Source organism: Salmo trutta, chromosome 27, assembly GCF_901001165.1.
Source record: "Salmo trutta chromosome 27, fSalTru1.1, whole genome shotgun sequence".
In the NCBI taxonomy this organism is placed as follows: domain Eukaryota; kingdom Metazoa; phylum Chordata; class Actinopteri; order Salmoniformes; family Salmonidae; genus Salmo; species Salmo trutta.
The window spans coordinates 40874214-40900619 of record NC_042983.1 but is presented as its reverse complement, the minus strand read 5'-3'; the positions used below and the strand labels follow the sequence as shown (position 1 = coordinate 40900619).

At 42.8% G+C, this 26406-nt stretch overlaps 1 protein-coding gene across 1 annotated transcript; it reads left to right on the top strand.

Moving 5' to 3' along the window:
- Nucleotides 1–17872: 17872 nt before the first annotated feature.
- LOC115165105 (calponin homology domain-containing protein DDB_G0272472) lies at nucleotides 17873–26246 on the top strand. The gene is made up of 9 exons (XM_029718139.1): nucleotides 17873–17991; nucleotides 18166–18192; nucleotides 20583–20950; nucleotides 21680–21923; nucleotides 22198–22728; nucleotides 22914–22982; nucleotides 23109–23183; nucleotides 24225–24302; nucleotides 24396–26246. Exons 2-9 carry the CDS (start codon nucleotides 18171–18173, stop codon nucleotides 25727–25729), a joined length of 2721 nt encoding a protein of 906 aa, XP_029573999.1. The 5' UTR covers nucleotides 17873–17991; nucleotides 18166–18170; the 3' UTR covers nucleotides 25730–26246.
- The last annotated feature ends 160 nt before the right edge of the window (nucleotides 26247–26406 follow it).

The following is a 26406-nucleotide window of genomic DNA, read 5'->3' as shown; positions in this document are numbered from 1 at the left end:
ACGCGCGCGCCCGTCTCATTGTTCTCAGATCGACCACTATCCAAATGCGCTACTGTTTATCAGCCAGGGCCAGCAGAGTCATCATTCAACGTTCTGGCGCCTTCTGAGAGCCTATGGGAGCCTTAGAAAGTGTCACGTTACAGCAGAGATCCTCTGTTTTGGATAGAGATGACAAAGAAGGCCAAGAAATGGTCAGACAGGGTACTTCCTGTACAGAATCTTCTCAGGTTTTGGCCTGCCATTTGAGTTCTGTTATACTCACAGACACCATTCAAACAGTTTTAGAGACTTTGGAGTGTTTTCTATCCAAAGCTACTAATTATATGCAATTATATGCCTAGTTTCTGGGCAGGAGTAATAACCAGATTAAATGGGGTACGTTTTTTATCCGGACGTGAAAATACTGCCCCCTATCCATAACAAGTTAAATGAGGCCTCACCCCCTGATGACCATATCCCCCGTGCATCCCGCAAAGGCAGAGGTGTTGCTAACATTTACGATAGAAAATTTCAATTTACAAAAAAAACAACAACAACGTTTTCGTCTTTGAGCTTCTAGTCATGAAATCTATGCAGCCTACTCAATCACTTTTTATAGCTACTGTTTACAGGCCTCCTGGGTCATATGCAGCGTTCCTCACTGAGTTCCCTGAATTCCTATCGGACCTTGTAGTCATAGCAGATAATATTCTAATTTTTGGTGACTTTAATATTCACATGGAAAAGTCCACAGACCCACTCCAAAAGGCTTTCGGAGCCATCATCAACTCAGTGGGTTTTGTCCAACATGTCTCTGGACCTACTCACTGCCACAGTCATACTCTGGACCTAGTTCTGTCCCATGGAATAAATGTTGTGGATCTTAATGTTTTTCCTCATAATCCTGGACTATCGGACCACCATTTTATTACGTTTGCAATCGCAACAAATAATCTGCTCAGACCCCAACCAAGGAGCATTAAAAGTCGTGCTATAAACTCTCAGACAACCCAAAGATTCCTTGATGCCCTTCCAGACTCCCTCTGCCTGCCCAAGGACGTCAGAGGACAAAAATCAGTTCACCACCTAACTGAGGAACTCAATTTCACCCTGCACAATACCCTAGATGCAGTTGCACCGCTAAAAACGAAAAACATTTGTCATAAGAAACTAGCTCCCTGGTATACAGAAAATACACGAGCTCTGAAGCAAGGATCCAGAAAATTGGAACGGAAATGGCGTGCAGTATCGAAGAGCCCCCACTGCTGCTCGATCATCCTATTTTTCCAACTTAATTGAGGAAAATAAGAACAATCCAAAATTTATTTTTGATACTGTCGCAAAGCTAACTAAAAAGCAGCATTCCCCAAGAGAGGATGGCTTTCACTTCAGCAGTAATAAATTCATGAACTTCTTTGAGGAAAAGATCATGATCATTAGAAAGCAAATTACGGACTCCTCTTTAAATCTGGGTATTCCTCCAAAGCTCCATTGTCCTGAGTCTGCACAACTCTGCCAGGACCTTGGCTCAAGGGAGATACTAAAGTGTTTTAGTACTATATCTCTTGACACAATGATGAAAATAATCATGGCCTCTAAACCTTCAAGCTGCATACTGGACCCTATTCCAACTAAACTACTGAAAGAGCTGCTTCCTGTGCTTGGCACTCCTATATTGAACATAATAAACGGCTCTCTATCCAACGGATGTGTACCAAACTCACTAAAAGTGGCAGTAATAAAGCCTCTCTTGAGAAAGCCAAATCTTGACCCAGAAATTATAAAAAACTATCGGCCTATATCGAATCTTCCATTCCTATCAAAAATGTTAGAAAAAGCTGTTGCGCAGCAACTCACTGCCTTCCTGAAGACAAACAATGTATACGAAACGCTTCAGTCTGGTTTTAGACCCCATCATAGCACTGAGACTGCACTTGTGAAGGTGGTAAATGACCTTTTAATGACGTCAGACCAAGGCTCTGCATCTGTCCTCGTGCTCCTAGATCTTAGTGCTGCTTTTGATACCATCGATCACCACATTCTTTTGGAAATATTGGAAACCCAAATTGGTCTACATGGACAAGTTCTGGCCTGGTTTAGATCTTATCTGTCGGAAAGATATCAGTTTGTCTCTGTGAATGGTTTGTCCTCTGACAAATCAACTGTATATTTCGGTGTTCCTCAAGGATCTGTTTTAGGACCACTATTGTTTTCACTATATATATATTACCTCTTGGGGATGTCATTCGAAAACATAATGTTAAATTTCACTGCTATGCGGATGACACACAGCTGTACATTTCAATGAAACATGGTGAAGCCCCAAAATTGCCCTCTCTAGAAGCCTGTGTTTCAGACATAAGGAAGTGGATGGCTGCAAACTTTCTACTTTTAAACTCGGACAAAAAAGAGATGCTTGTTCTAGGTCCCAAGAAACAAAGAGATCTTCTGTTGAATCTGACAATTAATCTGGATGGTTGTACAGTCGTCTCAAATTAAACTGTGAAGGACCTCGGCGTTACTCTGGACCCTGATCTCTCTTTTGAAGAACATATCAAGACTGTTTCAAGGACAGCTTTTTTCCATCTACGTAACATTGCAAAAATCAGAAACTTTCTTTCCAAAAATGATGCAGAAAAATTAATCCATGCTTTTGTTACTTCTAGGTTGGACTACTGCAATGCCCTACTCTCCGGCTACCCGGATAAGGCACTAAATAAACTTCAGTTAGTGCTAAATACGGCTGCTAGAATCCTGACTAGAACCAAAAACTTTGATCATATTACTCCAGTGCTGGCTTCCTGTTAAGGCAAGGGCTGATTTCAAGGTTTTACTGCTATCCTACAAAGCATTACATGGGCTTGCTCCTACCGATTTTTCCGATTTGGTCCTGCCGTACATACCTACACGTACGCTACGGTCACAAGACGCAGGCCTCCTAATTGTCCCTAGAATTTCTAAGCAAAAAGCTGGAGGCAGGGCTTTCTCCTATAGAGCTCCATTTTTATGGAATGGTCTGCCTACCCATGTGAGGGACGCAGACTCAATCTCAACCTTTAAGTCTTTACTGAAGACTCATCTCTTCAGTAAGTCCTATGATTGAGTGTAGTCTGGCCCAGGAGTGTGAAGGTCAACGGACAGGCTGGAGAAACGAACCGCCCTTGCTGTCTCTGCCTGGCCGGTTCCCCTCTCTCCACTGGGATTCTCTGCCTCTAACCCTATAACAGGGGCTGAGTCACTGGCTTACTGGTGTTCTGCCATGCCGTCCCTAGGAGGGGTGCGTCACTTGAGTGGGTTGAGTCACTGACGTGGTCTTCCTGTCTGGGTTGGCGCCCCCCCTTGGGTTGTGCCGTGGCGGAGATCTTTGTGGGCTATACTCGACCTTGTCTCAGGATGGTAAGTTGGTGGTTGGAGTTTTCCCTCCAGTGGTGTGGGGGCTGTGCTTTGGCAAAGTGGGTGGGGTTATATCCTGCCTGTTTGACCCTGTCCGGGGGTATCATCGGATGGGGCCACAGTGTCTCCTGACCCATCCTGTCTCAGCCTCCAGTATTTATGCTGCAGTAGTTTATGTGTCGGGGGGCTAGGGTCAGTCTGTTACATCTGGAGTATTTCTCTTGTCTTATCCGGTGTCCTATGTGAATTTAAATATACTCTCTCTAATTCTCTCTTTCTCTCTTTCTTTTTCTTTCTCGGGGGACCTGAGCCCTAGGACCATGCCTCAGGACTACCTGGAATGATGACTCCTTGCTGTCCCCAGTCCACCTGGCCGTGCTGCTGCTCCAGTGTCCAACTGTTCTGCCTGCGGCTATGGAACCCTGACCTGTTCGCCGGAGGTGCTACCTGTCCCAGACCTGCTGTCCCAGACCTGCTGGAACCCTGACCTGTTCACCGGACGTGCTACCTGTCCCAGACCTGCTGTTTTCAACTCTCTAGAGACAGCAGGAGCGGTAGAGATACTCTCAAAGATCGGCTATGAAAAAGCCAACTGACACTTACTCTTGAGTTGCTGACTTGTTGCACCCTCGACAACTACTATGATTATTATTATTTGACCATGCTGGTCATTTATGAACATTTGAACATCTTGGCCATGTTCTGTCATAATCTCCACCCCGGCACAGCCAGAAGAGGACTGGCCACCCCTTATAGCCTGGTTCCTCTCTAGGTTTCTTCCTAGGTTTTGGCCTTTCTAGGGAGTTTTTCCTAGACACCGTGCTTCTACACCTGCATTGCTTGCTGTTTGGGGTTTTAGGCTGGGTTTCTGTACGCACTTTGAGAATATCAGCTGATGTAAGAAGGGCTATATAAATACATTTGATTTGATTTTGATTTGAAGGGGAGGTTAGATTTATTTAAATGTTGTTGCCAGGGAAAGTCATGCGAGGGGGACTGGGGAGGCTATATGAGTTACAGGATGTCTTAGACATTTTGCAGAACCTGGGGAGAGCTATCATTTACTGTACTCTGTACCAACTTCTGCCTACAACTGTATTACTAAAGGAGAATTTTAATACTTAAACAAAGAGTCTGTGTTTCCTTTCCATTACTAATGTATGTTTGATAATTATATAGACCTGATCATCTGTTGAAGAAATTGACCAACAAAAGCGTCAATATAAAATAGCCTCCAGGCAGTGAGTGTGGTAAGCTATACCAATGCCCCTGGCAGGAACACAGAACCTAACAGGTGGAGGCTGGGGTGGTGCTGGGAGAAAGAAGCCAGTGCATAGTAGCAGTAGCAGCAGCAGCAGCATTTCTGCCCATAAATGTGTGCTATAGTATTATTGTCTTGGTAACTGTAGTATAAGTAGGATAAACGCCTAGTTTCTGTACATTACCTTTGTCACGTCCTGACCAGTATAAGGGGTTATTGTTTATTGTAGTTTGGTCAGGACGTGGCAGGGGGTATTTGTTTGTATTTATGGTATATGTATTTATGTAAGAGGGGTGTTTGATTCATGTGTTCTGGGGTTTTTGGGCTATGTTCTATGTTAGTATATTTCTATGTTTTAGTCTAGTCTTTTTAGTTCTGTTTAGTTTATTGATTTGGCCTTCAATTGGAGGCAGCTGCTCCTTGTTGCCTCTGATTGAAGGTCCTATATAGAGGGGTGTGTTTTGTTTGGGTTTGGGTGGGAGGTTGTTCTTTGCACTGCTGTGTTTAGCCTGCAAGACTGTTCTTTAGGTTATTGTTTTGTTTATTAGTCGTGGTCACAATAAAAGTTAAGATGAGCTCTCAACCCGCTGCGCCTTGGTCCCTTTCATACGACGACCGTTACAACCTTGGGAAAATGAACTCCGCAAAGGGACTCGGGTCCCACTGCGTCGTCCATTATTTCCAAGGTAATGTACAGAACGTCTGTGTTTATCTCTTACATAATATACAGATGATATCAACTTGGTGAAATCCCTTACCTTCCTCCACCTGCTCTCCCACTCCTCAAAACGACGAAGTTTCATGTCCTGTGGCAAAAATAAGTATTGAATTCATATGTTTTATGTATGAAAAAGTAAGTGTTTCCTGTTGGAATGCCGATGATGTGTGATCTGAACAGATTTACTAAGCTATATTATATACATACTTTCTCCTGGTCTGCAGACAGAGAGAGATGGTAGGCCTCGTCTTGGAGACGTCGTATCTCCCACATTTCCTCTAGAGACTGAAATCAATACAGATACAGTAATAAATAAAGACATTCTGATTGTTAAGTTACAATGAGAATCCTAGAACTAATATTATACTTTATAATTTGATGCTAAAAGTGGAAAAGGTCATTTAACGTTCCAAACCTCTAGTGTCATTGAAGCTTGTGGTGAGTCAACAGGGAGGCCTGTCTCCATAGGTGGAGTCTCTGTCTCCGAGGTTCTGTCCTCCCTTACAGTTTCCTTTAACATTAAAATACAAGAAATCACCAGTTGATCAATTACTGTATAACGTTTGTATACAGAGGGAAATCCAGTTTATTTTAAAATTAATTCATTACCACTGCCATTTATGGGAAGGCAGGGTAGCCTAGTGGTTAGAGCGTTGGACTAGTAACCGAAGGGTGACTTGCCTAGTTAAAGGTAAAATAAAAAAAATGTAAACAAAAAAATGTATCACATGACATAATAAATCTCAATCTACTTCCCCTTCCTGACACACAAACTATCAAATACCTTCAATCTTAAGTACAGGGCAGACCTCCATAGTCCAGCTGATTTGATTGCTGCTGGACACATGCTGTCCAGCTGCAGGAGAATGACTCTCCTCCTCCTGTCTGTCTTAAAGGCCTCTACATTTACATTCATCTGGGGGAATGTTTCCCCCAAAACCTTCAACAAGCTGCTCTCCTCCTGACCATAGGGCAACTTGATCTGCCTCACAGGATACTAAAGATACTGAGATATGGAAACATGATTTAAATCTAATGAATAGTATCCTAGCCTCCCTGTGGCTCAGTTGGTAGCGCTGTGTTTGCACCGCCAGGGTTGTGGGTTCGATTCCCACGGGGTGCCAGTATGGAAGAAAAAAAAATGTATGAAATGAATTGAAATGTATGCATTCACTACTGTAAGTCGCTCTGGATAAGAGTGTCTGCTAAATGACTTATTTGTAATAAAACAGGTTTACTGTCCATGATATTTAAATCAGTAAAATAACCTTCAATAAGTCTGTTAAATCACAAGATAGATTCACACCTAGCTTACTTACAAAGCAAGCACTGTGAACTGCACTGTGTCCTCATGTACTGACTGCATGGAGAAAGGGAAAATGTACCTATCCTGTTCAGCTGCTGGATGTTAGGCTCAGAGATCAGACAAACCCTCATAGTTATCAGCCTGCTTCTCCCGGGTTGACACCTTTGGATTCCAGCATTATTCTGTCTCCTGAACGACTGATATCTGACATGTGTAAACGTTATAAAAGTTACAATAATGACACTGAGCCTAATCGACTGGGCCCAGACTCACACCCCCCCACGGTAGCTGCTGCTATCGTTAGCTAGCTAACATTAGTTTGTTCAGTCCAGTCCAATGACGCTTCATGTTCAAGCGATATTTGAAGAAAATGTCAACATCATAACACAACACAATATCAATAGAAAGTCCTAGTTTACTGGAAGGGACATACTGTAAAATAAGAAACGATAACATAGCTAGCTAGATAGGCTAATAATAGACAGGCCTAGTTTACTGGAACAGACATACTGTAAAATAAAAAACGATAACATAGCTAGCTAGATAGGCTAATAATAGACAGGGGAGCGTTATGTGTTAACGTTACTAGGTAGTTGTACTGGTTAATGTTGACTTTTGCCAGGTATTACCTAACCTACCAGAATGAATCCTACCTTTGAACCACCTGATCCTCCTGGGCTGGTTGTAAAGGTGGTTGCACTTGGCTGGTAAAACTTAAAAAGCTTCTCTCATGTTTTCAAGGTTCGACATGATTTAGTCGTTTGTTGGTGATGATGAATGAGATGTTTTTCATATAGCTGGCTTCACATGCGCCTTATTTGTGATTGGCCAACATTTGCATATAGTTTACATAATGTTATTTGACGTGTATCTTTTTAACAAGCAAAGACCCAAACGGCTTCCATAGTGCACCTCAACACATGTCAGACATGCTTTTAAGTTATGTACCCAGTATGTCCCTCAGGTCCTCTGGAACTGGCCTTTTAACTATCCTGAAGTCTAGGACCAAGAGGCATGGAGATGCAGCCTTTAGTTATTATGCCCCCAGCCTCTGGAATAGCCTGCCAGAGAACCTGAGGAGGCCTGAAACTGGCCTTTTAACTATCCTGAAGCCTAGGACCAAGAGACATGGAGAGGCAGCCTTTAGTTATTATGCCCCCAGCCTCTGGAATAGCCTGCCAGAGAACCTGAGGAGGTCTGAAACTGTGGACATATTTAAAAGGGATCTTAAAACACACCTTTTTAGCTTTGCTTTTCCTTAGCGTGCTTTTTAGTCTTTTAGTTTAAAAGTGTTATTCTTCTGTTTCTTGTGTAAATATTTCCGTTTTTATTTTAATAGTTTTTTCCAGTGAAGATCATTGTGTCGCATTCATGTTGGAAATGTGCTATGTAAATAAAGCTTGATTTGATTTATTACTCTGTTCCAGAATAAATGGTTTTTAGAATGACCCAGGTCCTTTCCTCCAGGATTTGTGGCTTGGAAAGAGTAGTGACTATTCATACATTCATCTAATAATCACAGAGGGGTTTTGGAAAAGTAGGTACTTTAGTCAAAACACTCCCATCTCCTGGATGTATAGTGTCATTAGAATGAGTAGGAAATCACTATTCAAGACAAAGGCTGGAGGAACATATTGTTACTATAAAATAATGAACACACAATGGAGGGGATTTGTTTTCACATGGATTTATAGCTTGTTACTTTAGAAGCAAAACTGTTAATATCCAGAAAATAGAAATGAATGTATTATCAGGGAACAATCTTTGCAAAATAAGGCAATTGATATGTTATTACCTTGAGGTATGAAATAAGGTATAAAGTATGAAATTAAGTATAAAATAATTGTAATGTTAATGACATCTCCATGGGTCCACCTTGGGGGGGGGGGGGGGGGGTCAGAAGTCATACCTGTATGCATTTTGGGGTATATTGATGAGACAGAATGGGCAGCATTGGGATGTGCTTTATTATCACATCGTACCATAGATGATAACTACAACAAACTTCCCACAGAACAATGAGACCCATTGGAAAGGTTTCATAGAGTCATCATGGATTCAGTGTAAAATCAGTCACAGCAGCCTATTTTCAAGTTGGCCGCCATTCATTTCAATGTGGAGGAACTGAATAGATTTTTCAGACTAATAAAGACTGAAAATGTGTGTAAGTGTGAGGAAAGTGTTAAAAGATGTCCCAGTATATGTATTTAGTAAAATATTACCAGACCGTCTGCTAAATTACTAAAATGTAAATGTAATAATGGTAGAAATATGACAAAACACCAAAAATAAGGTCTGAAGTTAAGACGGACTGAGGAGATCTGATAGGTTTCCTTCAATGAGATAATATCAGTCTTATAACATGACCTTTATGATTTATGAAGCCTTTATGTGCTTTATGTGCAGAAATGCTTAAAATAATCACAAAATGTGACTTAAGCTGATGAAGATTATCTCAGAACAAAGTGGATAACATTTCCTCAGCCTGTATTTACCAAATAACACATTTTCGGCAATAACAAAAAATAACCACAAAAAATGGCATTCATTACCCCATAGGCTGTTGAACGAATCATGGTGGAATTAGTGCCTAAAAAAATATGCCATTACTATTTCTCTCTACAGCTGGAATAGGGAGCTGGCTGAATGTAGTGGCGCCCCCTGGTGGCCCTCATTGGGCCCTCTCCCCTCTTCTCCTTGGGGCACGGAGCCGGGTGTATGTATTGGCGCCCCCTGGTTGCTGTGGGCGGGGGTTGGAGCCCTTCTCTGGGGGACGTCCCCCCTCACTTGGTCGACCTCAGACTTGAGTTCCTTTATGTTTTCACAATCACACCACGTGTAGTTAATCATGAAACATTCACCCCCGCTCTTCTTCTTCATGGCTGTATGTAATAACACACTAAAATGTCTGGGCTAACAATGTAAGAAATAACACTGTAAAGTTGCCTCAGGGTTAGAAGCACGGCTGTCCTCTCTATCGGCGCCATTTTATATATTGACTATGTCCGTCCTAGCTCGCTCATTAATGTCTTCATCTAAATTACGGATTGCCTCTTATCCGCTTGTCGCCCCCTTATGCCATAATTTGATCAAGCATATTATGGAAGCGCAAATGTGCTTATAATTGGAATGTTTGATAAACTTGGGAATGGAATTCAAAATACAGCGCTGTGAAAACAATGAAGAAGTTTGAGTTTGGGAAACACTGAGATCCAATGCAACAATGTAGCCTAGTCAGATGTCTATTATTAGGTATAATGTGGAAATACAATGCGTCAACGTAACGTAACCAAAGCATCTAAAGATACTGTCTGTTTAAACTTCATTAAAGGGGACAAAACCTATAATGGGATGAAATGTTTTAAACGCATCTAAAATGCCGAACTTCCACATGTTCAATGCAAAATGGGTCAATATGCTGAAATGGATGACTGTGTTTTTAAAGCATTAATGGAGGTCTAAAGGGGCATTGCGTTTAACAATCAAATCTAAAACCGTGTCATCGTAAATTAAAAGTGAATGATGGAGGATGAAATCCCAAATAAGACCTCACTGGAGAGGGCAGAGGAGCATTTTAAATTCACTCTACGCAGCCCGGAGAGGCAAACTTGGAGAGTGGACACGCACAATGAATTAAATAAAAGTCCTTCTTGTTGATGGAGGAAATGTTGAAACTGTGAATGAGGGTCTTGAAGCATTTGATGCTGTTCTCAATGACTTTCAGAATGCTCATGAATCCATGCTAGAGCTAATCACAGAGGAGGAACAGGAAAATGACTTTCAGAATGCTCATGAATCTGTTCTAGAGCTGGTCGCAGAGGAGGAACAGGAAAATGACTTTCAGAATGCTCATGAATCTGTTCTAGAGCTGGTCGCAGAGGAGGAACAGGAAAATGACTTTCAGAATGCTCATGAATCTGTTCTAGAGCTAGTCACAGAGGAGGAACAGGAAAATGAGAGCATTAACTATTATCAACCAAGAATAAGGACTTATGAACATTTCCTGAAAGAGGTGGAAATATGAAAAAATGCTGAAGTTGAGCCACAAATGCTCATTGAACCACATGACAGAACTTCCAATGTGTCAAAAATATAAAGTAAAACAAAGTATTCTAAGGCTACATCATCCTCAGTGTCGTCTGCACGCCTAAAAGCTGAGGCAGAATGAGCAGCTCTACTAGCTCGCCAAGCATCATTACAGGACAAGCATGCATTGGACCTGGAGAAAGCTCAACTGAATGTTAGAATGGAAAAAATTGAACTGGAAACGGACATGGCAGCATATAATGCCAGTCTGAAGGTCCTGGAGCGTGTTGAGTCAACTTCTCAATCCCATGCCGTGGCAGCCCACTTACTAAGCCAACAAGATGGAATGAACTCCTACTTTGAGAAACAGGAACCAGAGGTCTATGAGGAACCTGAACCATCACCTGTTGAGTTTGCAGCATTAGGTGCAGTTCAAAAGACCCCACTACAAAGGGTTTTACAACAACCGACAACAAAGCCATCAAAACCTATTCAGAAAACAGTCATAAACCAAACCGCTCAGCAGCCAACAGCAAGGTCTAGCAGTCAACACAGAATCAACACTATGGGTATCAGCCATAATACCAGCCATGATAACCTCTCTACCGTCATGCAAAGGCAGAAGGAAATTGCTTACCTCCTTGTACTACAGCACAAACAGGCTACACTCCCTGTTAGGGAGATGTTTGATGGTGTTCCTCTAAACTTCCGGCCATTCATGCGTGCATTTGTGCATGGCATAGAAGAGAAGACCAGCAGCCACCAGGATAGGCTCTATTACCTGGAACAGTACACCTCTGGTCAGCAGCCATCAGGATAGGCTCTATTACCTGGAACAGTACACCTCTGGTCAGCAGTCACCAGGATAGGCTCTATTACCTGGAACAGTACACCTCTGGTCAGCAGTCACCAGGATAGGCTCTATTACCTGGAACAGTACACCTCTGGTCAGCACCAAGGATCTGGTCCATAGTTGTCTGCATATGGAAGCCAGAAGAGACAACGTGGAGGCTAAGAGGTTGTTAAAGGAACACTTTGGCAATGAAATCAAAGTCACCACTGCTTACATGGAAAAAGTTTGGACAAACATCAAACCAGATGATGGACAGGTTGCTGCTCTTAAAGGTTGCTGTAACACTATGCAAGACCTACAGAACATGGAAGAGCTTAATCTTCCCTCCGACATAAAGTTGATCATGTCAAATCTTCCCTATAAACTAATGGAAAACTGGAGGTCTGCAGCATGTGATATTTTAGAGAGAAGCCACCTGAGAGCCCAGTTCAGTGACCTTGTAACGTTCATGGAAAAACAGGCCAAAATATTGCAGGATCCGTTTGGAGATATTCAATATCCCCTGTCCAACAAAAGGTTTTTAAAAAACAAAACAGCAGCAGACTCTAAACAGCAGTTCAAGTCCAAGAGTAGGGGAAGCAGCTTTGACACTGCAATAGATGTAGTGTCAGATTCCGACTCTGAAAAACGTTTAAAAGAACAAACATTCAAAGTAAAAAGACCAGGCACATGCCCTTCTGATGCTCCAGTATCTTGTGTATGTTGTGCTGTTGAGAATTTATTGGTCGACTGCCAACAGGTGAAGGCACAGCCTCACAAATCCAAGGTTGAGTTTCTAAGATCAAGAGGTCTTTGTTCTGCAAGCTAAAGTGTGGATGGGACCAAGTCATCCCCAAAGAACACTCTATTTCATGGAAGAAATTGCTCTGAGCTGGACCAGCTGTCCTGTTTCCAGATTGACAGGTGTATGATGCCTGAGAACTTTGGTCAAGTCAAGACCGCACAGCTATATCACTTCGGTGATGCAAGTGAACAAGGTTATGGCACGGCAAGTTACCTTAGGTTCACAAACGGTATGAAAAAGGTCCACATCCCATTCATACTGGGGAAATCAAGAGTGACAACACTCAAGCAGATGAAAATCCCCAGACTGGTAGTTGCTGCAGCAACATTGGAGGTGCCAGTGGGCAGGATCTTAAGGTTGGAGCTCCAGATTGAACTTGAGGAGTCAACTTTCTGGACAGACAGCCAGTCTGTGCTAAAATACATACGCAACGATACCAAGAGATTCCATATCTTTGTGGCTAATAGGGTTACTGTGATCCGTGACCTGTCGAAAGCAACACAGTGGAGGTATTTGAACTCCCAACACAACCCAGCCGACGACGCCTCGAGGGTTACATGCTGAAACTTTCCTGAACTCTAAGAGATGGCTCAAAGGACCAGAAATCCTGAAGAAAGCAGAAACACAAAGTACCCGAGGAGCTTGGCTCCATCCCTCCGGATGATCCAGAGTTGAGAAAGGACATCATCGTGAATAGTACAAGTGTGGATGAAAAGAGTCTGCCAGAAAACGTAGTACTATACAACATGGAACAGATTGAAGAAAGCTGAAGCCTGGATGCTGAAACAGAAGAGACTTCTTCTACAGTTAAGCCAGAAATGCCAGTTCTCACAAACTGATCCAGGATCAGATCAGAGTTTGACAAACTCACTGAAGGAACAAATTGACAAGTTCAAACTGATGTTTGGAAAAGCGTGAGAGTGGGAGGAAGATAAAGCATAGCTGCTATGCCTACGGACCTAAAGAATCTTATGATCCTGCCCAAAGACTCCCACATCTCCAGACTGATCTTACTCCACATCCATGAGCAGGTTAGCCACTCTGGGAGAGGTCACATGCTTTCCAGACTTCACCAGCGATATTGGATAACCTGTGCCAACTCCTTAGCAGGGAAGATCCTTAAGAGCTGTGTCTTCTGCAGGCAGATGCAAACTAGAGCTGGAGAACAGAAGATGGCTGACATTCCACAAGATCGGGTGTCACCTGATTTGCCGCCATTCACCCATGTGGGCATAGATTACTTCGGCCCCATAGAGGTGAAGCGAGGCCGCGTTCATGTGAAGCGGTATGGTGTGATCTTTACTTGCCTTGTGAATCGAGCTGTCCATCTAGAAGTTGCTAGTTATCTGGATACTGATTCCTGCATCAGTTCCCTGCGCAGGTTCATCTGTCGAAGGGGCCCAGTAACACTTGTCAGAACACAAAGAGAGCTAGGAGAAGCTCTGAAAGAGCTGGAACACAATATTCAAAATTAATTACTGAAGGAAGGAGTGACATGGTCATTCATGGGGGGGGGGGGGGGTATGGGAGAGGTTGATCTAACTGGTGGAAAAATATCCTCTATTCAGTCCCTAAAGACCAAGTACTGGATGATGAGGCTTTGCAGACGGGGAACCATCTGCTTCATCTGAAATCAAAGCCAGTCCTGCCACCCGGACTATGCCAGAGAGGAACCATCTGCTTCATCTGAAAACAAAGCCAGTTCTGCCACCCGGACTATTCCAGAGAGGAGATCTATTCTCATGATGGAGATGGAAGCAAGTACAATATATCACTGACCTCTTCTGGAAGAGATGGATAAAGGAGTATCTTCCACTTATGCAGGAGTGGAACAAGTGGAACAAAACCTAAGAGAAACCTCAATCCTGGTGACCTTGTGGTCATCGTCGATGACATCACCCCAAGGAACTCTTGGCTAATGGGTCATGTGGAGGCTTTTCCATTGGTCAAAAGGTCTTGTCCAAAGCGTCATGGTTAAAGACCAAGATTAACATCTTACAGAGACCTATCAATAAACTCTGTCTGCTCATGGAGGCAGCTGAGTGAGACACACACACAGTGATCCATCTTTGAGTCAAATGCACCTCTGATTCTTGGATGTCATACTCTTACATTTCTGGACCTCAAACTCTTGACATTTTTGGATGTTGAACACTTGAACTCTGAGACTGAGATCAGTGGACTCTTGTATATTTGTATATACACTACCGTTCAAAAGTTTGGGGTCACTTAGAAATGTCCTCAACTGGCAGTTTCATTAAATGGTACCCGCAAAACACCAGTCTCAACATCAACAGTGAAGAGGCGACCCCGGGATGCTGGCCTTCTAGGCAGAGTTGCAAAGAAAAAGCCATATCTTAGAGTGGCCAATAAAAATAAAAGATTAAGATGGGCAAAAGAACACAGACACTGGACAGCGATATGGCTTTTTCTTTGCAAATCTGCATGCTTCCCAGCCCCCCAAAAATCTGAAGAGTACTTCCATATGTATGACAATTGTAGTGGTTTCATTTCCTCTTGAGCATAACCACTGCCCAAGCCTGACGTGGGGTTGTTTGGGACGCATACAGTCCACATACGAAGTTCCAAACGGCCAAAACATTCATTGAGATCCAGGGATATGGTGCAACAAAAATATTTATTCTTCTTATATCGAACAAAAAAATGATTCTCCAATTAATTTAAAACATAGATTACTTGACATGAAAAATACATAAAAGTACCTGTTTGTTTGTCTGGTCAAAAGACAATACCACTCCTGCGTCTAGCTAGGACTCCCCCTCCCCTGAAGGTGGGGTGAAGCTGCCAGTTGAGGACTTGTGTGGTGTCTGTTTCTCAAGCTAGACACTAATGTACTTGTCCTCTTGCTCAGTTGTGCACCGGGGCCTCCCTCTCTTTCTATTCTGGTTAGAGACAGTTTACGCTGTTCTGTGAAGTACACAGCGTTGTACGAGATCTTCAGCTTCTTGGCAAGTTCTCACATGGAATAGCCTTAATTTCTCAGAACCAGAATAGACTGAAGAGTTTCAGAAGAAATTCTTTGTTTCTGGCCATTTTGAGCCTGTAATCGAACCCACAAATGCTAATACTCCAGATACTCAACTAGTCTAAATAAGGCCAGTTTTACTGCTTCTTTAATCAGAACAACAGTTTTCAGCTGTGCTAACATAATTGCAAAAGGGTTTCCTAATGATTAATTAGCCTTTTTAAAATGATGAACTTGGATTAGCTAACACAATGTGCGATTGGAACACAGGAATGATGGTTGCTGATATTGGGCCTCTGTACACCTATGTAGATATTCCATTAAAAATCAGCTGTTTCCAGCTACAATAGTTATTTACAACATTAACAATGACTACACTGTATTTCTGATCAATTTGATGTTATTTGAATGGACAAAAATGTGCTTTTCTTTCAAAAACAAGGACATTTCTAAGTGACCCCAAACTTTTGAACGGTAGTGTAGCTATGAACTGTAATAGTGCTCTGGTATAGAATGTTTTGTGTCTCTATTTTCTGAATATTAAGTAACTGTTATGTATTCAGTGCAGTTAATAATTAGGGCCCGGTATGTTAGAGCCGATGTGGACATATTTGTGTAAAAGACAGAACAAACAGAGCTTCATGTACGTGTGTGTAAATATATGAAATATGAATGTATATGATGAAATATCAGGTACCTTTATGATTTAAATTGACCTGATTGCGATATATTCCTTTGTTATAAGTGTACCTTAGTTTTTAGCTCCCCCTCTTGCCCATTCATTGTACTGTGGTCAGTGTGTTAGTGACAGGATAAAGACAGGAAGTTGGGCCTTCGGGGGAGGGGGAGTCCTAGCTAGATGTGGGAGTGGTATAGTCTTTTGACCAGACAAACAGGTCATATTATGTGTTTTTCACATCAAGTAATCTCTGCTTTAAGTTGATTGGAGAATCATTATTTTGTTCGATATAAGAAGAATAAACCTTTTTGTTGCACCATATCCCTGGATCTCATTTAATGTTTTGGCCGTTTGGGAACTTCGAATGTGGACTGTATACGTCCGAAACAACCCCGCTTCAGGCTTGAGCAGTGGTTATGGTCAAGAGGAAAGGAAGCCACTAGAATCATAAATATGGAAGAACTCTTCAGAATTGTTTTGGCTGGGAAGCATGCAGACGCCTTAACTCAGCCTCCCATACTTACCGCCTCTACTCCCAGCTCTGTCTCCTGCACACCCTAACCCAAACTCAGCCTTTACCCTCAGCCCTGTCCCATGCACACCCTAACCCAAACTCAGCCTTTACTCCCAGCCCTGTCTCCTGCACACCCTAACCCAAACTCAGCCTTTACCCTCAGCCCTGTCCCCTGCACACCCTAACCCAAACTTAGCCTTTACTCCCAGCCCTGTCCCATGCACACCCTAACCCAAACTCAGCCTTTACCCTCAGCCCTGTCCCCTGCACACCCTAACCCAAACTTAGCCTTTACCTCCAGCCCTGTCTCCTGCACACCCTAACCCAAACTCAGCCTTTACCCTCAGCCCTGTCCCCTGCACACCCTAACCCAAACTCAGCCTTTACCCTCAGCCCTGTCTCCTGCACACCCTAACCCAAACTCAGCCTTTACCCCCAGCCCTGTTCCCTGCACACCCTAACCCAAACTCAGCCTTTACCCCCAGCCCTGTCCCCTGCACACCCTAACCCAAACTCAGCCTTTACCCCCAGCCCTGTCCCCTCCACAGCCTAACCCAAACTCAGCCTTTACTCCCAGCCCCCTATATGGTATGTCTGACTTTCTGATTTGTAAATTCACCGCAGTTCCCAACATTGACCAGCAGGTGGTAATGATACTCTCTTCTCAGAGAGTAAATGACCACCAGTCAGCTACATTTATTTTGTTAGGAGGGGATGGAAAAGCATTGAGAATATTTGTCATGGAAGCAATTTCACTCATTTACTCATGTGAATGGGTCCAAAGAGATAAGAGAAGCTAATATTGATCGGCACTGTTAAATCTTTACAGCTCAGGATAATATGACTATAATTAAAGAACATCACTACCATCTGCTGGCTGGATCGGTCTTCTGATTTGAATTGAAACAGTTTTCAGAACTTTAGAGATGATTAACTAAAATATGATGATAGAAGACAGCACCATGCTGTATGACAGCATAAACCCTCTAATGTTGGTCACTAATTAACAAAGTCACAAACCCTGACCATTTCTACATTTTACCAGACGCTCTGTAGTGAGTCATTCATTTTCATACTTTTTTCAGTAATCGACACCACAACTCTGGCATTGCAAGCACTATGCTCTACCAACTGAGTTACATTCTTAAATTCTGATTTTAACCCTAACCCACTCTGCTAACCTTATGCCTAACCTTTAACTTAAATTAAGATCAGAAATGTATATTTTTCTTTTCATGACATTTTACGATAGTCCTGTAGACAATTTAGACTTTGTGACTGGGTTTTCTAATAACCAGAGAGGCTGGGGGGAGGAGTTTACTCCAAGTACCTGTGCAAAGGTGAAGGTGAAAGTTGTGTCTCAGTATAGACCTGAGGTGTAGATTGTTCTGTAAAAAACGTGTAGATATACACATATAGTGACTATTAGAGTGGTTATGGATTTAAATCAACTATTTTGAATGTGAAGTGGAGGACGTGAAGACCAGTAAAGGTAAGAGGAGATCTCAGTATATTTTACTTTCCAAACTAGACACAACAGTCCTGTTTTAAAACAATGAGGACTGGAGAAAGAGGAAGTGATGTTTGTATCTGTGTGATTGAGCAAAAGAGAGAATTTGATGAATGGTAATGATGTAAATATGAATGTTTTCTCTTTTTATTGCAGTTAAAATGGCAGAGTCCAGAGTTCATAGTAAGTCAACATGCTATAATTAATGATTAACTTTTCTTTCATGTATCTGGGAGAACAGAACTAAACCAACTATTGAAAATGAAATCTGTTTGTGGTTTTATTTCTCTTTATGTGTAAATGTGTGTCTGGATGAAATGTGTTTGTAACATGAGGGGCGGCAGGTAGCCTAGTGGTTAGAGTGTAGAGGTGGCAGGTAGCCTAGTGGTTAGAGTGTAGAGGTGGCAGGTAGCCTAGTGGTTAGAGTGTAGAGGTGGCAGGTAGCCTAGTGGTTAGAGTGTAGAGGAGGCAGGTAGCCTAGTGGTTAGAGTGTAGAGGTGGCAGGTAGCCTAGTGGTTAGAGTGTAGAGGTGGCAGGTAGCCTAGTGGTTAGAGTGTAGAGGTGGCATGTAGCCTAGTGGTTAGAGTGTAGAGGTGGCAGGTAGCCTAGTGGTTAGAGTGTAGAGGTGGCATGTAGCCTAGTGGTTAGAGTGTAGAGGTGGCAGGTAGCCTAGTGGTTAGAGTGTAGAGGTGGCAGGTAGCCTAGTGGTTAGAGTGTAGAGGTGGCAGGTAGCCTAGTGGTTAGAGTGTAGAGGTGGGAGGTAGCCTAGTGGTTAGAGTGTAGAGGAGGGCAGGTAGCCTAGTGGTTAGAGTGTAGAGGTGGCAGGTAGCCTAGTGGTTAGAGTGTAGAGGAGGCAGGTAGCCTAGTGGTTAGAGTGTAGAGGAGGCAGGTAGCCTAGTGGTTAGAGTGTAGAGGAGGCAGGTAGCCTAGTGGTTAGAGTGTAGCGGTGGCAGGTAGCCTAGTGGTTAGAGTGTAGAGGTGGCAGGTAGCCTAGTGGTTAGAGTGTAGAGGTGGCAGGTAGCCTAGTGGTTAGAGTGTAGAGGTGGCAGGTAGCCTAGTGGTTAGAGTGTAGAGGAGGCAGGTAGCCTAGTGGTTAGAGTGTAGAGGTGGCAGGTAGCCTAGTGGTTAGAGTGTAGAGGTGGCAGGTAGCCTAGTGGTTAGAGTGTAGAGGTGGCAGGTAGCCTAGTGGTTAGAGTGTAGAGGTGGCAGGTAGCCTAGTGGTTAGAGTGTAGAGGTGGCAGGTAGCCTAGTGGTTAGAGTGTAGAGGTGGCAGGTAGCCTAGTGGTTAGAGTGTAGAGGTGGCAGGTAGCCTAGTGGTTAGAGTGTAGAGGTGGCAAGTAGCCTAGTGGTTAGAGTGTAGAGGTGGCAGGTAGCCTAGTGGTTAGAGTGTCGAGGTGGCAGGTGGCCTAGTGGTTAGAGTGTAGAGGTGGCTGGTAGCCTAGTGGTTAGAGTGTTGGGCCAGTAACTGAAAGGTTGCTGAATCCCCGAGCTGACAAGGTAAAAGTCTGTTGTTCTTCCCCTGAACAAGTCAGCGTCGTCCGTGGTAGGCTGTCATTCTAAATAAGAATTGGTTCTTAACTGACTTGACTCGTTAAATAAATAAAATATGTATTCAGAGCAATTAGGATTAAGTGCCTTGCTCAAGGGCAGATCAACTAATGTTTTCCAAGTTGCCTAAGGGGTTACTGGCCCAATGCTCTTAAGTGCTATAAAGTGGTACGTTTGTGGTATAAAAAAGAGATTGGGGCTGGGGCACATGTGTTATACCACTGTAATATTAGTTTATCTATGAAATGATTAGTGTATACAGGTCAGATGTCACAGGACTAAAACATGCTGATAACAGGGTTGGGGTGTGCAGCGAATAGCTGGATATAGGTTACTGTTGGTGACTTGGGGAATACAGGCCTAAGGAAAGTGGGTAACAGGGCTGAGATAGGAAAGTAACAGGGATGAGGTGTATTGACAAAGGAACTGGGGTCTTGAGTAACACACAGGTCATTTAGGGCCAGGATATGCCTGTATCTGTACATGATTGTTTATATTTGAGGGTATTGGCATGTGGGTGTCAGGGTTAGGGCATGGGGGTAACAGGGCTGGGGTGTGGGGGTCATTGAGTTTAGGTGTGTGGGTAAGTGGGCTGAGGTATATAGATATTGAGGTTGAGGAATAGGGGTAAATATCTGTTCATGTTATTATAGACAGAGCACTCTGTCACAATTGTGACCAACAATAAAACATACTTTTAAATAAATAATCAAAATGGATGACATGTCAGGCTTACTAGTGGCATAAGATTTGCATAGTGGCATGTCTGGGAAAGATGTGGGAACAAATGGGATAATATCATTCTAGATTGTAGCATCACATTCTTCTATGACATATATACTTTCCTTCAAATGAATATGTCTGTCTGGGATTGTGTGTGTTGTATTTTAGAATTGACATGGTCCTGGTTGTTGTATGTCTATTGTAGTTTTTCATTCAGCTGTGTTTATAAATGTACTGAGAGTATTTGTGTTCCTGACACAGATGATGTCATTAAACATAAAATGTTCTCTCTTTCTGAACAGCTCAGTTTAAACTCACCTCAGAAGACTATGTGGAGGCTGATGTTGGTGAAGAGGTCACCCTCCCCTGTCACCTCTCACCTGACACCAGTGCTGTTGCCATGACGATCAGGTGGTTTAAAGAGACAGAGTGTATTTACCTGTATAAGAATGGCCAGGTGACAGAGAGGAGTGGCTATGAGGGCAGAGTGAGTCTGATCACCCAGGAGCTGGAGAGAGGCAACGTGTCTCTGAGGCTGAGAGACTTCAGGAGGTCAGATAGAGGAGTCTACATATGTCAGGTCATCCATGGAGAACAGAAGGAGGAGGCTGCAGTGAGTTTAAGGGTCAGAGGAGGTAAGTGTTCTAGAACTCCAGTAATGTTTCTAAACACATAAACAACAATAACAACCAGTCTCTTTCCCTGTACAGAACAATTCTACTTTCTCATGTAGGTAGGAGTTCATAGTAGGAGTTACAGATGAATAGACTAGATTCATTCTGAATATCAACTAGTTACAATGCATATTACCATCACTCTAAGCTTTGAGCTTGTCCTAAAGCATTAGAACCATTCCAACATTACTGTCACGTCCCTTGATTGTCATTAGTAATGAATGTGATGAACACTCATACCCCTCTGATGTATATCACATCACTATGGTATTTGAGAGGATCATGTGACAGATGGTGATTTGAAGGTAATGATAATAACTAATACATTCTGTTTTACATGATCATTATTCATGACTCTCCATCTTGGATAATGGATGATCAGAATACCGTGAGTAATTACTTATTTGTCTGTTTTGTTTATTGACAACCAATAACACAAGACAAAGAACAGACCAGAGTGTTAATCTGATACTATAAAAACTACAGGCCTTGTGAACAGCAGTGTGTCTTCTTCAAGACTACAAATTAAATCAGTTTCTTTACATTTATCAATACTCTCCCCAAATGTTCTCAAGGTAGGTTGGATTATGATGTCAGATGTTCTTCAAATTCTACTGAATGTATATTCCATAGAACCCTGCCTCCTGACACAATATCCTGTATCTGCCATAGAGCCCAATGCTGCTTATCACTAACAATGAACATAATCATTTGATCAGAGATAGGCCAATAACAAAACAACATTATTTATGAAGTTAACCAGATCTCATTGGTGCCCACAGTCCCTACATGAGGGAGGCTTGAGTGACAGGAGAAATGTGATTGGTCCTGTTTGTTCTGTATATAGTGATGTAGTCTATCACACAGAACTCACCTCTCTGTTTTACACCATAGGATCAGTATCAGAGTGTTTACAATATGAGACCCAGGAGGACAAGCTGAAGAAGGAGGCATCAGCTGGTGAGCTTGGTAAGTATGAGAGAGTCTGGAGGAGAGAGGATTGAATCAGGGAACATGAGTGATGTCATTCAGTTATTCAGACTAATTCATTTGTAATGTATCAAATAGTCAATAGACCAGTTGATGATTGGTTCAGCTCAGATAACTGTTGACTGTAGGAAATAATTACAAATAATTGTACCACCTCCATCAAATGATAATGTCTTTATAGGCATACTATTGAATTAATTAATATATTACTTATTCAAATAACCAATTAAATATGTTAATTGCTCTCTCTCAGAGTTGAAGATGGAAAAAGAATTAAAAGAGATTTTAAGACAGGAGATGATGAAACAACTAGAGGAGAAAGACACACAACTGGATGATATGACCCAGGAAGTGAGAGAGAAAGAGAGACTCCTGGAGGAGAAGAACCAGATAATGGGACAGAGGGAGAAACTATTAGAAGAGAAAGAAAACCAACTGAAAGAGAAAGACAAGCAACTAAAGGAGAGAGACATTCAACTAGAGGCACTGAGAAAGAACCTGCAGGACAAGAACAGCCAAGTAGAGAACTTCAGAGTCCTACTGCAGGACAAAGACCTTCAACTGGAGGACAGCAACCACAGACTGGGAGAGAAGGACAGACTACTGGAAGAGAGAGACAAACAGCTGGAAGAGAGAGACAAACAGCTGGAGGGAAAAGATAATGAACTAAAAGAGAGGAGGCAGGAAGTAGAAGAGAGAGAGAACCTTCTAGAGGAGAGAGAGAAGCAGTTAAATGAAAGAGACAAACAGGTGGAGGATGTCAACAATGAAAATGCTGAACTGGGTGAGATTATTCACACCATTAATACATTTAGTCTTCTGTACTTTCCTCAATTCTCAGGTTATTGTCGACTCTCCACTGAGTTGTGAATATTGTTGTCCATCACTTCATACTTTCCCTCTGCATCATATTTCTGTCTAAAGTCTTTAACACAGAATTCAGATCCTAGTCCTCCTTTGTTATTTCAGCTCAACAGATATGTGATGTGAAGACTGAGGTAGAGAGACTGAGAAGAGAGATCTCAGCCCAGATGACTGGTGAGTGAGATATGTGATACTTAACATTTCAATAGAAACCCAGAACTCCCCTTCAGTAGGTCTATGTGCCTTCATGTGTCACTGAGGTAAATGTTCCCATTCTAAATGGTTGTTCTATTATTTTAGAACATGGAGAGACGTCAGATACAGGTTCCATACTCCCAGTCAGGAGGAGACGCAGCAAGGAGCTTCCTCCAGACAGTGAGTTATCAATATTGTCCTGTTATCTCCTACTGTTTCTAGTCTATAGTGGACCATCCTTCACTTAGTGAGTTATCAATATTGTCCTGTTATCTCCTACTGTTTCTAGTCTATAGTGGACCATCCTCCACTTAGTGAGTTATCAATATTGTACTGTTATCTCCTACTGTTTCTAGTCTATAGTGGACCATCCTTCACTTAGTGAGTTATCAATATTGTCCTGTTATCTCCTACTGTTTCTAGTCTATAGTGGACCATCCTCCACTTAGTGAGTTATCAATATTGTACTGTTGTCTCCTACTGTTTCTAGTCTATAGTGGACCATCCTTCACTTAGTGAGTTATCAATATTGTACTGTTGTCTCCTACTGTTTCTAGTCTATAGTGGACCATCCTTCACTTAGTGAGTTATCAATATTGTACTGTTTTCTCTTACTGTTTCTAGTCTATAGTGGACCATCCTCCACTTAGTGAGTTATCAATATTGTCCTGTTATCTCCTACTGTTTCTAGTCTATAGTGAACCATCCTCCACTTAGTGAGTTATCAATATTGTCCTGTTATCTCCTACTGTTTCTAGTCTATAGTGGACCATCCTTCACTTAGTGAGTTATCAATATTGTCCTGTTATCTCCTACTGTTTCTAGTCTATAGTGGACCATCCTCCACTTAGTGAGTTATCAATATTGTCCTGTTATCTCCTACTGTTTCTAGTCTATAGTGGACCATCCTCCACTTAGTGAGTTATCAATATTGTACTGTTGTCTCCTACTGTTTCTAGTCTATAGTGGACCATCCTTCACTTAGTGAGTTATCAATATTGTCCTGTTATCTCCTACTGTTTCTAGTCTATAGTGGACCATCCTTCACTTAGTGAGTTATACATGTTGTCTCAAACTGTCATCAATCTTGATATTCTCTATTTTCTCCAATAATCTATATTTCACTATGATGTGTAATGTATTTGTAGTTTGTTTATACTATGTTTTAAATGTGTCTCTGATGAGTCAGTATGTTGACCAGTTCTCTATGTTGTGTTACAGTGGGAGGAGAGACCTCAGATACAGACCCCACACTTCCACTGAGGAGGAGAAACAGCATGGAGTTTATTCCTCCACATAGTGAGTTATGGATGTAGATTATATTATATTTGACACTGTTGTACATCCTCCAGAGAGTCAGTGTGTTGATCAGTGCTGTGTGTTGTGTTGCAGTGGGAGGAGAGAGCAGCAGTCCAGACTCCCCAGTGTCTCCCAGTGTGTCTGAGCTGAGACTGGTGCTGCTGGGGAGGACTGGGGCTGGGAGGAGTGCAGCAGGAAACACCATCCTGGGCAGAGAGGAGTTTGGGGCCCAGGCCAGCCCCTCTGCAGTGACCCAGAGGAGTAAGAGGAGAGAGGGGGACGTGTGTGGGAGACGGCTGGTGCTGGTGGACACTCCAGACTGGTTCTGTCCTGGATTCTCTCTGGAGGAGATGAGACAGGATGTGGGGCTCTGTGTCCGTCTGTCTGCCCCGGGACCCCACGCCTTCCTCCTGGTCATACCAGTGGAGCCCTCTAAGGGGGAGGAGAGAGGGGTGCTGGAGAGAATAGAGGAGATGTTTGGGGAGGGTTGTTGGGAACACACTGTGATTCTATTCACCCATGATGATGGCCTGAAAGAGCAGAGCATTGAGGAGTTTCTCCAAGCAGGAAGTCAGGACCTCCAGCAGCTTGTAGAGAAATGTGGGAGCAGGTACCACGTCCTCAACATTAAGGACAGGGCCCATGGCACTCAGGTATCAGAGCTGCTGGAGCAGGTAGAGGAGATGGTGGCAGGAAACAGAGAGATATTCTACAGCAGTCAGACCTACCAGGAGGCAGAGACCCAGGTTAGAGAGATGGAGAGAAAGATCCAGAGAGAGAGAGAAGAGAGGAAACAGAGGGAGGAGAGAGACATGAGAGAGAGGCTTGAGAAGGAGTTGCAGGACTCTCTGATAAAGATAGAGGGAGTGATCCAGGAACATGAGGGAGATATCAGAACACTCAGTGAAAGAACCAGTGAACTGGAGAGACAGGTGAAAGAAGAGAGGGATGAGGAGAAGAAAAGAGAGCTGGAGAGGGAGCTGAAGAGGGAGTCTGATAGAAGGGAGGAGATGGAGAGAAAGCTGGAGAGATTTAGAGAGAAGAGAGAGAATGAGAGGAGGGAGATGGAGGAGAGACACAGACAGGAGATAGAGGAGATGATGGAGAACTATGAAGGAGAGGCCAGAGTTGAAGCAGAGAGAAACCTGATGAAGATAGTCCTACCTGAGTTACAGAGGAACATCATGATCTCACAGACAAAGATGCAGAGAGAGTTCAGCAGACAGATGGAGGAGAAGAATAGACAGATGAACGAGAAGGATGGAGACATGGAGAGACTAAGACAGAACTTGAAAGAAGTCAGGGAAGCTCACTCAGTGTTGCAGAAGAGACTGGAACGAGAGGGGAGAGGTCAGAGGGCACTGATAGGGACGTTGGGCTGGGTCAGGAGAAACTCATCAAGTTGGCTTCTCCACAATCTGATATGATTCACCATCACCGTCTATGTGTAGAACCAGACCAGGTCTACTGTCCACTGTACCGTGGTGAGGGACCATGGTCATGGGGAAAACAGGTCAGAATAATGTCTGGTCCAGTCTACAGTGTCTAGAGAAGGAGGGGAGGGAGGTCTGTAAAGATATTGATGAGACAGAATTCCAAACCAACGTAGATTATTGGCCTGCAGCCTTTTAGAATGGAGAGGGTTGTCGGGGGTCAGCGGGCGGAGTCAGAGACTGAGAACTCTAAAGATCTGAGTGAGACTTTTACTCAGTGTTTGAGGAGGTCTACTATTGAACAGAGAGAACCATACTGTATTTACCACACACTACTTTCTGTTCTTAATCAATCATATTGTATGTTTCATGTTGAAACTTTAAATATACACTGAGTGCACAAAACATTAAGAACACCTTCCTAATATTGAGTTACAATCTATCCCAATAGAACTCTGATACCACATGAGACTGATATTGTTGAAATAAAGAAATGTAACTTTGTAAGACATCAGTGTTTGGACATTGTTTGTCTTGGATGATTCTCTACAGTACAGAGCTGAGCTGTCAACACTGAGCTGTCAACACTGAGCTATCAACACTGATCTCTCAACACTTAGCTGTGAACATTGAGCTGTCAACACTGAGCTGGTCTCTCTCTTTACCTAATA